At 35.5% G+C, this 12,963-nt stretch overlaps 1 protein-coding gene across 2 annotated transcripts in view; it reads left to right on the top strand.

The window, feature by feature from the left end:
- LOC104152952 (adaptor related protein complex 3 subunit beta 1) overlaps positions 1-12,963 on the top strand; it is a 158,619-nt gene that overhangs the window by 102,619 nt on the left and 43,037 nt on the right. For both annotated transcript variants that reach the window (XM_068926133.1, XM_068926132.1), the window contains 2 exons: positions 5,835-5,907; positions 6,514-6,620. In XM_068926133.1, the coding sequence (XP_068782234.1) occupies positions 5,835-5,907; positions 6,514-6,620 (180 nt within the window). The remainder of the gene's footprint in view (positions 1-5,834; positions 5,908-6,513; positions 6,621-12,963) is intronic.

Here is a 12,963-nt window from a genome sequence, read left to right as displayed (position 1 = left end):
ATGTTAAATGTAGGGACAAAGAGAGTACGGCTGATGGGCTAGTATATGGAAATAGAAATGGTCATATATGAAATGAGGAAAAAAAATTGTGACCTTAATGCTCTTGAACATAGAGGATTCTTTTCAGTGTACTCCATTAATCTCTATGACCCAAGAGTTGTATTGGATGCCTGTGTTTATACCCAGAATGTGTCTGATATTTGGTTACATTCAGAAACTTAATTGACTGGGAGGTGGAAGGGAGAATTTTATGTATTTTCTGACAAAGGTGATTGTTACATTAACTAACTTAGTAGATTTTGGAGGGATGCCCTTTTCAAGCAATATCAAGGCACTAGGTAGAGGTAACCTAAATGGCTCTTCCAGATTAGAAAGAAAAGCAGTAATTAACACAATTTAAAGAAATTATTGAAAGTCTTACATTGGAGTCCTTGTTGCAAGGTATATTTTACAAGAACCACCCATGATTATTTTACTTCCATGAAAATCTTGAAATTTTTCTGCCCCCTACCTGGCTTTTTTCAGGCCACCCAAGAGGCAGACTGTTTCAGCCAGGCCCTCAGAAATGCATGCAATTCTTCTAAAGGGTTTTTACTGAGAAAGACGTTGCTCGTTTTATTCCAATGAAGGACCTGCTGCAGTGCGTTCTTAATTTGGTCACTGTATATGGGGAGATAATTCATTAGGATTTCTTTTCCTTGTAAATGAAACTGAAAATATTTTGTGAAATGTATATTGATGAGAGGAGAAGTTTGTAGGGTCTATTTTTAAGTTTCTCAGTTTGCCACAAATTATGAACTTTGTTACGCAGAGAATATTTTGGGGGTTGTTTTCCATTCTGTATGTTTTGTTGGGTACCAGTGCATGCTTAACGATTTCCATAGTGAACAAAGTTTTATACGCTCACGTGGGCTCTTAATTTTTTGCATTTGCTAGCATAAAAATAGTATGTTACAAAAACTTCAGGTTATTTTTTCTGAATAAGTTACTAATGCTTTCCTATTTTACTCCAGTAGAATTCATTTTGAAAAAGGTGCTGTGCTCTCTGTCATTGAGCTGTAGTGAGTAGAAAAGTCACTCTCTTGTACTGCAGTGTTTTATTTCAGTTTGAAATGTGGATAGTTAGGGGTGTAGAGATACATAATCTACTGTAAATATAAATACTGTAGAGCTGAAATGCAGATTTGAGGATGATGCATGTATAAGTAGGTATCTCTACAGTGGGATTTTAAAATAAGCTACTGTTGACCTCCTTATAAAAGTATAATACAGTCACTCAGCTGTTAAAAACCTGATCCACTATTTAAAAAATATGCGAAAACAAATTGTCTATCTTTCTGCCTGATCTCTTTTCAAGTGCTAACACAATGGAAACAGTGGGTGATCTGTCAATGCATTTGGATTGTCAATGATGGTTTTGTATAAATATTGGGAGGATAAGAAATAAAATTCACACAGCAAAATATGATTTCATCTGCCTTTTCTCTGCAGCTCCATGGCTCATGCTGTGGTGTGAAATTCTCATTTTACACACTTTGCAGGCGGAGCACATGAATTATGCATTGAGCAAGAGAAATCTCCTGCTTCAAGTCCTATATGCATTTACCAGGTTCTATCTCTATTACCAAGATGAATTGCAAATGGAGAAATGTTTGATGGAATATAGCTTAACTTCTTTGTTTAGTATTCAGCTTTTTCTGTAGCTGGTTCTCTAGGTAGGAAGCTGTTTGGAACTTGTAGTCTTATTTTTAAGAAAGAAAGATGAAAAATAATTTTACCGAGAAATGCCAGCCGCATCAGAACCTTTTTATTGCCTTGATTTGGAATGCAAAGCTTTTTCACTCAGTAGAAATATCTATTGGTAATGTTTGTTGCAGTCATTGGCTATTTATTATTCCTAAAAAGCCAATGAATTTTCTTTTCTTCAAAAAAACAACAAAAAAATAATGTCGGTAATAGGAAAGACCAATTTAAATTGATTTCTTCAGATTTTTTTTTTACAGAAACACATGCACACTATTAACATATATACATCCATATGTATCTGTGGAAATATACGTATAGATATAAAAATATTCATATGTTTATAAGTAAATACATGCATATGAACAGACCCATACCTTGTAAGTGGCTGAGTATTTGTTTAACACATTTGACGAAAGTAGAAAACAAGACTTAATCGTACATTAGCTTTATCTTGATGTAGTTAGCCTCAGATTCTACATTTCCTGAAAGTTGTTTTTTGTTGTGTGGGGGTTTTTTTTGCTTTTTTTTTTTTTTTTAAACAGCAAACTGGTTGTACTAAGTACAGTATTCTGATAAGGTGTGCAGTGGAGAGTTTTTCTTGTCCTACATTACCTTGATGTAATGATTCTGTACTTACCTCTTTTTAAGATCATCTTTTTTTTTTTAATTTTATTTTATTTTATCTGGAAAAAGTAGTGGAGGATAACATTTATTACCCTTTTTCCATGTTGAAAGGAAAGCTGTTCATTTTTGAAATGTAAGAAATATATTCTCTCTCAAATGTTTTTTTCTGTTTTTTAAAGATGAAATACATAGTAGAGTAAAATACTATCAGTGCAGAAATGGATTTTATTTTATTGAATTACTTACCAAGCTTTGCAATATGTATTTAGTAACCACCTTAGAATGGTAACATGAATACCAGAAAGGCTTAGCTGAAGCCTAATTTTTGTGGTGTTTGAGACGTTACAGAATGTCCTATCTTAGGATTTTTCAGTGAACAGATTAATAGAAAGAAAATTTCATATGGAAAGCTTTATTTGGATGAAAACAGTCAAAAAATCCTGAACGAGACAAAATGTGAGCAGCTCTACTGAATTCTGGGACTTCAGGGTGTGTCCACAAATGTAAAAGGTGTGCTTGGTTAAGATATGTCCTAAAATTTTTTTGTCATCCATCACACTTGTTCTGACCCCTTAAATGGGCAACTGATACTAACAACAGAGAAATGGATCGGTCACAGTCCTCTCCTCTTGTTCCTCCCTATCCCCTCTGCTCACTCTCACCTGCTCAGTGCCAAAGCAGGTAGCAGCCGCTGGGTTTCTGGCCAGTTTCTTCTGCGCGAGTCGATCCTCTGTGTCATTTACATTGTTACCGCATTACTGACTTTCACAACCTTTGGTTTCACAATATGTGGTTGCTTAGAAGTTTAAAGAAGTAGGCTTGCTACTCGAAACACTCTTCTTAAATGTGGCTCTTGAGGTGTTGGGAGGGGTGGGTTTGGGTGATTTTTTTTTCTCTCTCTCTTTTGAACATCTTAGCCTAGCAATGCTGTCATTGGCAGACCTGAAGCGTATTCAGAGTTCTCTTCTGTGCTTTAGCCTCTCATGTGGATGAGCCACTTCTTATAGAATATAATTGGCTGCATAATAAAAGGGAATGAAGAAATCCCATCTCTGTTGGGATGATTAGCAAACGTAGAACTACAGCTAAAAATAACCTTTGAACCCTAATGGTAGTTGAAGATAGAACTGAATCTTAACGACAAGTTAGAGGTAGGGAGAGTTGCGATCTCTTTTGGTATATACAGGTGTCTTAAAAAATCTGTAGTTTAGCAAACTAAGTTGGGTGTGATAAATAATTTATAGTAAAAGTGTTGCAGGTCATGCGTTGCAATGCTAAGCATACACCAAGTAGAGTTTAAAAATATTTGAAGCTCACTAAAACAGTTGTCATGAAATGATTTATCTAATGCTTAATAGATATGAGTAATTCAGGTAGTATCTATACCTCATGATGTATACCATTTATCCTTATTTTGCAGATGAAGAAAGTTAGGCAAAAGCAACTAAATGACTTGCCAGTACTCACCCTGAAACAGAAAAAGGAAATCTGGTGGGTTTTGACCAAAATATAACTCAGGAGAGCTGGTTCTGCAACAAACTGCCTGACTGATTTTGGACAAGTCGTTTAAGGAATGGAATCACATATTAGCACTACTTTAAAGTTATTTTGTAATGTTTTCTTGATCCAGAGGGGTATCTTAGGCCAAATGAATTAGTGATGGTAGAAAACACTTGAATACTGTTGTGATAAGGACCACTCGAGTATGTAAATGTAAAAAAAAAAAAAAAAAAAAAAAAAAAAAAAAGAAGGAAAGAAACAGTAGTGGTTTCCGCTCTGTTCTGTCCACCAGATTCTTCTAGACTATCTAAAATATACTTGTAATGACCATGTTAGTGAATGCTGCCCTTTTGAGCCATGGGTTTGTTGGAAGAAAATGAGGAATAATGTCAATTTGTCCCAGATCAGGCCTGATAGTCATTAGCGTGAATCGCTCCCATTCAAATGATGAGAGTATAAAACTAGTTTTATGCTTGTTCATTGGAGGGATCCTTGGAGTTTCCTGTAAAATTCGAGAGGAAAAAAAAGAAGTTAATTTGCTTGAAACTGATCATGAGGTTAAGACCCTGGAAGAAAGGGAGTATATTTTTAGAAAAGAGCTGTCTTTTTTTCTTTTTTTTTTTTTTTTTTAAACCACGGTGCCAGACAAAGCGATTCTGGCTGCTGGGCTTGTGAGGAGGACTCTAAGCTCCCACAGGAGGTCCCAAGTGCCTAAAGGGACTGTGATAGCTTGCAAGTAACACTCAAGAAACAGAGGGCAGGATGGGCATATGGAGTTCTGCTGTTTTATTTAGTTCTGTTAATTTATTAGAATAACAGAATAATTTATGTGTATGTAATTTGGCTGCCGCATATTGTTGAAAAGCAAAACTGGCAAGTTGGAAAGTTCACAAAAGTGGAACTCTTGGAAATAGCATGTGTAAGCTACTTGGAAGATCTTGGGCTATGACCAACATTTAAGGACTAAGGGCAGTTTCTCTGAAAGGAAGACAAGGCCTTCTGTGCAGAGAGTGACCCAGAGAGTGCAAAGACAGAAGTAGTTCTGCCGCTGATCCAGATGAAGAATACTTCAGAGTAGATAGGAATAGCATGATGAAGAATACTTCAGTGCAGATAGAAATTGCATGATGACAGACTGATGAGCATCCAGCAGAGAAGGTGTTGTCCAGGTTCCGGCAAGGTTCAAAGATCAGTCCTTTTTACTAAACTATCATATTGGAAGCTCATTTTGAGTTGCTTTCTGACTGTGACACCTAAATGCCATCCTGAATCATCACTGTCTAGATATGTTCTATTCATAGAACAACATTCATTCTTATTAGATATATTTATAACCTTTTATTTGGTTATATTGAAACAAATTTTGTTGAAATATTCTATTTGCCACGTCACTGAGATTACTCTGTTACCTCTCTGTCCTTTGCTTATGATTCTACCACTCTTTATTACAAGAATTCATCTTAAGACCTTTTATTGGGACAGAAGCCAGCTTTTTATATTTGTCCAGTAATTAAGTAAAATCCCAGTACATGTCCGGATAGAAATCCGTACTTCTAGGCAAGTGTAGGTAATAGCTAGATAATAGTCCTGTTTTCATAAAGAAACAGAAATGTTAGTATTCAAGTCTTTTGTCAAAAAAAAAAAAAATTCAATCTCTATTTTATTGTTCTCAGCAAAAGCATCTCTTGCTAAAAGTTTTGTTTGAATACTAAGTAATATTAATATTAAATCGAGTCACAGGCTTCAGAGAAGTTACATTTAACTCAAATGTGGATTCTGAGAGTACAGTTCAGTTTGTTTATAAAAAGAATTACTTCTCACCAGGTGAATTCTGTGAATGCTGAGCTCCAAAGATGGGATACATTTTTGTTTTAAAACAGAAATACACTTTGCCATTATAGACATATAAAATAACATTCTTCTGTTGATATGGTAAAGGATGAAATATTTATGTATTTTGACAGAAAGAAGAAAAACCAGTACAAGACAGAAAAGCTCCAAATAAAAAAGATGTGTTTCTCTTAGATTTAGATGACTGTGAGTATCTTGATTAAAAACCTCATTTTTTTCTGTGAGATAATTTCAGTTCAGTTAATTCAATGAAAATTTAAATGTCTGAAACAGTGGTGCTGTTCATTTATCATTCCAGTGTCCTAACACAAAAATATATATCATTCAGACTATCAACTTATTTTTCAAGCATAATTATTAGAATACATGATTTTATTTATTATTAAAACTAAGAAACAGTTTCAAAATTTGGAATGTACTGGTATGTGAAACATTTGTTTTGAGAAGTTTGTTATGTCTGAACTTTTTTTTCTGTTCAAATGGATTTACATCCTCTGGTACCTGTGGATATTTCTTTGACAACATCAGTGCATTCTAACCTATGAATTAATTATGCAGTTGTAATAAGATACTACAAATCACAATTTTGAGAAGCAGATTAAAATGTAATCTTGGAAGAGAAGGGTAAAGCCGGTAGAGTTTTTTGTCTATGCCTCGTAGTGCCATTCTTCAGGTTTTGTAAATGAATTTAAATCAAGATTTAGAATCTTCGTACACTTAATGAAAATAGCTTATTGTCTGTCCCCATGTTCTAAATTTTTTTTAAGTTAACAATTGCTTTTTTATTTCTAGTCTGTCCTGTGACATCTCCGGTAGCAGTTCCTGCAGCAGCTGTTTTGTCCCCGAGTTTAGCAGCAGACCTAGAGGGATTAAGTCTGTCAGGTTCATCAGTCATTGATGTAAGTAGCCTTAAAAAGGTTGTGCAGGGACCTTAATTTAAGTATTTCACCCATTTTTGGGGAAATTAAAGTGTTTTGTTTTGGTTTTTTTTGAATGCTTTCACCGGTGTAAGGTTTTATATGAAATTCTGGTTTATATGCAAGTTTGACAGCTTTTTCTGATCTGTAATAATACCATTCTGAAAAGTGGATAAGAGTATGAATATTGCATGTTTTAAGAAGGGTTTTAACCTTCACAAGGGTTTTAACTTTCTCTTTCAGTCTAGCTTTTTCTTTGCCTCAGGGAAACTTGTATGCACAAATTAAGTATCTGAACTATGCAAATCTTCCAAATGCTCTAATTGCTACAGTATCAAAAAATAAACTACATAACAAGTATTTAAGAAGTATTTGATTTTAATTCTTAACCTGCTGTTCTCCATACATGCCTCCAACTATGACATTTTGCTGCTTGCAAGTAATTTTTCATGAGTATACAAAGCATAGCCCCTGGGTGCAAATAAAAAGGGTATAGATTTACAATCAGTGGTGTATCAGTATGTGTCATGATTCATTCTGTTAGTGCTTTCTGCTTTGTAGCACTTTCCATTAGGGAATCTCAAAACTATAGGTATAATTAAGCTTAGCAAAGTCATGGAGGTAAAGGGCATTCCTTTGTTGCAGGAGGATAGGAGTTTCTGTTCTGGTTTTATTTTATTTTATTTTTCTTAGCTAATAATTTTGTGCATCCTGTTTAAATTTGCAGTTTAATAAGGAATTGGTGCCACACAGGGTAGTTAACGTTGTGAAAGTGAGTTGGAATGACCAGAAGAAAATATCAAGAGACATGAGCACATTTTAGCCTAGTACAAAGAACCGCATTCTGCAACTTTAGTATTTGCTATTAAAGCGCTGTGCCTTGGCTTTGGGAGCAATGCATTTGCAAAATTAAATACTCCTTAAATAAAGAAGGTGTATGAAGTGCTTTGACTCAAAAAATAGAACAACTTAGCTATTGATTCAGTATTATATATACAGGCTTTAAAATTCTGTCTTAAATGGTAGATTTCCAGATAATGTTTTCACTATTAGCCTTTTCTAAGAAAATTGTGGTGCAGTTCTAATTCCAAGTAGGCCAGCAGTGAGCTGTGGACATGCAGTTGCTTTACATGGTGCACACTCATTCACGTGTCAGTCTGGAAAATCCGAGAAGTTCTCTTCCGTGTTGTTTAGCAGTACAGTATACAGTGTTAGGCAGCGAATCTGCATTTAACCACGAGAGTGTTTTCTCTGACTGCAATCCCACAATTGCTTTTTATCCCGTTCTTTAAGACTTTAACAGCTCAAAACACAGGCTATGATCTGTTTTGCTGGTAATGGTTTGACTTAAGAATGACTCTGGCGTCTTTGCTTTACTTCAGAATTACCATTTTTGAGGGTAAGTTAAAGACAGCAGTTGGTAATGTTTGATGCTTCAGAGAACACCCCTTATTTGTCTTTAGTCCTTTCACCATCTACGATACATGAACACGTGTTCCACTTCCTATATAAGCGTTCTTGCTCTCTTCAGGATTGCTACAGTTCATTTGCAAAATTGCTGCCTCCCATCTTTCTGAAGGTAGTTGAAAAAAAAAAAAACAGAATCATGAGATAGGAAGAGCTGGAAGGCGCTGGCTAAGCAATGGAAGAAGTCCTGCATAAATGGGTTGATTCTGCAAAATGCATCTTTCTTGGTACTGCAGAGTTCCTCTTAAAATGCCTAGCCAGAGAAGGAACTAGAACGCTTCCTCATACTTCCAGCTCCAGAAACTATCCAAAATCGTAAGAACTAATTGTCGCTGTCTGCATATTGATTACCTGTGTACGGCCGTATTCAGTTTTCAGATCTATACACTTGACTCTTGCCATTGACAAGAATTGTAGACATGCATGAGATTTTTTGCTGTGTTTTGTGCTTCAGGAAGTGACAAAATTTAAACACCGAGGTTGAAAGCTGTTCTTTCAAAAGAATTCTGTAAATTGTAAAGTCTTGCATGCAAGTCATTAAATAACTATAGTCACATATTGTTCAGTACCATCAGGTAGTTTCCTAAAAATGAATGTATAAAAACGGCTTTTAAGACTTTGTGTGGGAATATCCCTCTTAAAATAGTATTTTGAATTTAATCCATGACCACTAATCCTAAAAAATAAGGATAGCTGTCATACTTCAGAAAACTTTTTTTTCCCTCAGTGGGAGAGAAAATGCATTTAACTGTAGGACACATGCCAAACTAATAGTAAGAAATTAATTTATTACTACGCAATGGAGAGCATGGAGTAAAAATAGATAAGTACAGTATATGACCCTAATATCAACGAAATGTAGCAGCCACTTATCTTGGAATATGTCAGACAGTCTATTATTCAAATCATTCAGCACTGTAATTGAATACAGCTTTTATAAACCTTGTATCTCTAAATTCATAGCTGTTGAACATTATAGAAAGTATAAATATGACAATTGTTTTACAGTAATACTATGGGTCTCTTTAAGCCTATAAAAACAAAATATCCTTGAAGAAAAATGCAGCATACGACCTGATGCTTTGTCTATCCTGCAGCTCATTTGTTCTAATGATTTATATGTGCATATAATACGCTTCCCTCACATGCGTGTGCATGCACGCGCCTGTTAACAGTTTGTTCCAGGAAAAATGAAATTCACTTTATAATGGAAGCGTTTTAACTCTGGTAATTTGAGGATAATTTTCTTCTGTTAACTGGATGAAAAGCTTAGTAAATTATTGTGCATGCTTCTGCCCTGGAACATGTAGTGTATATTCAGATGGCTCAGCCAAACTAGGTGACTGAGGTCGTCAGAGGATACTACTGAGGCTTTTAGGGCTGTGCGCACGAGAGCGCTCAGGCCTAAGTACTTGGGGAAACGGCGCGTTTGGAGAAGATAGTTTGAGATAGTGAGGTACGTTTGAAGGCTCAAAAGGTACTTGAAGGTGTAGTGCCAGGTAGAAGCAGGAATAGAGAGAAATTTGGAAGCTTTCGATGTGAAGTGGTTATCTGAAAACACTGGAAATGGATATTGTCCCCTAAAGGGAAGTTATAAAGTGAGAGAAGAGAAAATTGAAACCAAAACTCATGAATGACAGAAGGACAGGGAGGGTTATAAACTACTGCAGGAAATCATATTGTGAGCAGGAACGGGGAAGGTGGAAGAGGAGATCTGTGGTGGCAGAGAAGCGGAAGAGAGGAGTGATCATTTTCTCCATGTTGGACAGCTGATGAGAAAAAAGCTAAACCACCCATTCTCTTCTCATTTGGGTTTTTAGATGGTAAAGATGTAAAAGCAACCGCAGTCCTAAGTGTTTAGAGCCCTGAGCACACTGTATATGGTAATTCAGTAAAAATACATACATACATATATATACACACACACACACACACACACACATACATATATATACATTTAAAAATACTGAGAAGGAATTTCTTGCTTTAGTAGCAAGAAATTTGTTGTGACTCGGGACCAGGTTAGTGCAAGGGATAACCGACCTTTGGATACAAGCTCCGGCAGTAGTAGCAGTTGGATGGAGCAAAAAGGGAAGTAGTCTGGGTTTGAGACCAAGTGGAATAGGTTGAGATAAGTAGGAGTTGAGGAGAGGAGGTTGGGTCTGCTCCCTCCCTCCTCCAATCACAGATGGGATAATTTTGGGGGGAAAAAGTCAAGGGTGAATGGTAAGAGAAGTTTGTGATAAGCTTACAGCAAAACGGAGGAAAATTCTCAATGCTGTAGTAGAGAGGTACTTACAGGAAAATGTATTTGATGCAATAATTGAGTGTTGCCATTAATTATATGTATGAAATTATGACCTGCTTGTAGAAGTGGTACTGCTCTACTTGCTAGGTTTTTCTTTGATGTGTTCAATGTATTCTCTTGAGAATAATAATTACCAACAATGTGTGTTTTATTGTTCTGTACTACTCAGCTCCACAAAACCATATTGCTTTCTGTCCTGTGAATCCGCTACAAAACTTTTGATTAAGATCCAGTTTGAGAACTTCCTTAGAGTGATGATGCATAGAGCAGAAAAAATAGCATTTGACAAAAGTCAAGGTTGAGCTGCAGAACTGTCAAACCAGGTGATAAATGCATTTAATTACAGATTTAGTGAGCTTATTCATTGAGAAATACTAAACATGGGCTACCTCAATATTCAGCTGGAGATCTCTGCAGAGCAGGAGTACAACTTCAGTGGTATTTTAATATCTCCATTGCCAGGGTAATTTTTACAGGGGAAAACTTTTTTATCATTTTAGGTTACCTTGTCCATTCAAGCTATTTCTAATATCCACTGTAGCAGGTGTTAAAAATAATTCTGAATGATGATTTTCTTCGTTGTGTAAGGATGTCTTGCTAGAATTACTGGGGATGCAGGAGCTGCAGTAATGGATTAGACCATTGATCTTATCTGGTGTGCAGTCTCCAGCAGAGGTTAGTGTGAGATACTTAAGAATTTGCAAAATCCTACAGTAGAGAAATGAACAATAGTAGTCCTTCCTAATAGTTAATTATTGGCATGCAGTCTGCTTCATGAGTTTTACTGTTTCAAGGCTTTGTTAGCACTAGCAATTGTATAACTGCATATATTCATTGTTCATATAAGCTCTGGCCTGGGTTCTTCCTGGCTAAATTAGAATTACCTCAGCAATGGCAATGCCATCAGAAGAAACTTAAACTTGATTATTTTATGAAACAGATATAATACAATCACTTGTGATAGCAGCAAACTGCATGGGATGGCTCAAATAGTTTCTTGCTATTCTTCTGCCCTGTGTTCTCAGAGATACTTTAGTATTTTTAACAACTATTGACTGTTTGTTTTGTAGTATCTCAGTTTTATATTTCTGTAAATATATCCAGTCCCTCTAAAACTTTTTTAATCAGGCAAAAGATATTTCCTTTGTATCAATTTGGAATATTAGCCACTTTTTTATTATTAGATGTTTTTATGGTTTTATGTTAGGATAACACATGCTTATGGTATCTTGCCTCGATATGATTTTATTATTTTATATAGTTTGCTGCTTGCCTGCTTTACCCCTTTTCAACTTCCTGTAAGAAACAATCTTATACTTCAGGTGTCTGTTTATAGGAGAGCTTTTCCCTGTGCCTAAAATGTTTTCATTCTTTTTCTGAAACCCACTTTTTTATGTAATGATGGCATTTTGTGTGTGTTCCACATAGGATATTCTGCATGTATTGTATCCCTGTACGCACTTACCTCTTGTCTGCCTTGTTGACCACAGTTGTGCATTGAGCGGAGATGTGTTTGGAGTTCTGCGTAGTTGTCTCTCCAGCTTCATTTCCTAAGATGACTCTTTTTCTACATAGAACAGCACAAAGTGTCTGTGTTGCCTCCATTTTTCCCTGCTCACTGCTGTAGGAGCATTGTAACTAGCAGATGATTTAATTGAAACAAATTTTGTAAATATTATGTTAGTAGGGTGTCTGGAAAAATCCATGCCTGTGAAGCAAGTGAAAAGGTATAGTCTTAAATTTAAGAGTTGAACAGCAACTTTCTCTGAGTGCTGCCCAACATTCAGCTCTGCGCAGCTGATTAGGTGTGACTGATGCTTGTGGGAAAGCAGCGTGCTCCAGTGGATACAGAACTGGGTGTTACATATGGAAAATGAGTTCTATTTTTGGGTTACTACTTGCTGTGTGATCTAGAGGGAGTAACTTAATCTTTTAGTTTTTCCATCTGAAAAATGAGGATAATGATACTAACTCACCTTGGGAAAGCACTTTGAGATCTACAAATGCATGTAGCTGCTCATCAGGAGATATTAACTGTTGCCAAGACAGAAGGAAGAATGAAACAAAGACCTTTTGAATAGTTAACTTAATTTTTCCATATTTTTTCTAAATTTGCTGGATGTTCTTAAAATGGCAACTTAGTATATCTGTTAAATCAAATATTTGAAAATTATAATGACCTTCCAGAAATTGCGTCCACATACTTTTGGAATTTTTAAAGTGATAGTTTGGAAGGAAAAAAAAATTCTGTGAAATTATCTTTTTTAAAGTGTCATTTCACCTTTATTCTTTAATTAGAAATCCATTTATCCTTGGAACACATAATATTTGTGATGTTTATTAGTGTTTAAGCCTTAAAAAAAATACTCCTCTTACGTTTATTAAATGCATTAATATTTAGAGAGCGCTACATTTCAGAATAAAGAACCTTCAACTTCTTCTTTCAAATAAATTTGAGAATGTAATTTGGAAATTTAAGCAATTTAAGCATAAATTTTCTCTCTTCTGAGTCAAAAACAAATTCCTAATACAAGACACTGGCCCAAATAT

This window comes from Struthio camelus, chromosome W, assembly GCF_040807025.1.
Source record: "Struthio camelus isolate bStrCam1 chromosome W, bStrCam1.hap1, whole genome shotgun sequence".
In the NCBI taxonomy this organism is placed as follows: domain Eukaryota; kingdom Metazoa; phylum Chordata; class Aves; order Struthioniformes; family Struthionidae; genus Struthio; species Struthio camelus.
Note: the sequence above shows the minus strand (reverse complement) of the source record. Positions and strands in the feature narration are given on the sequence as shown.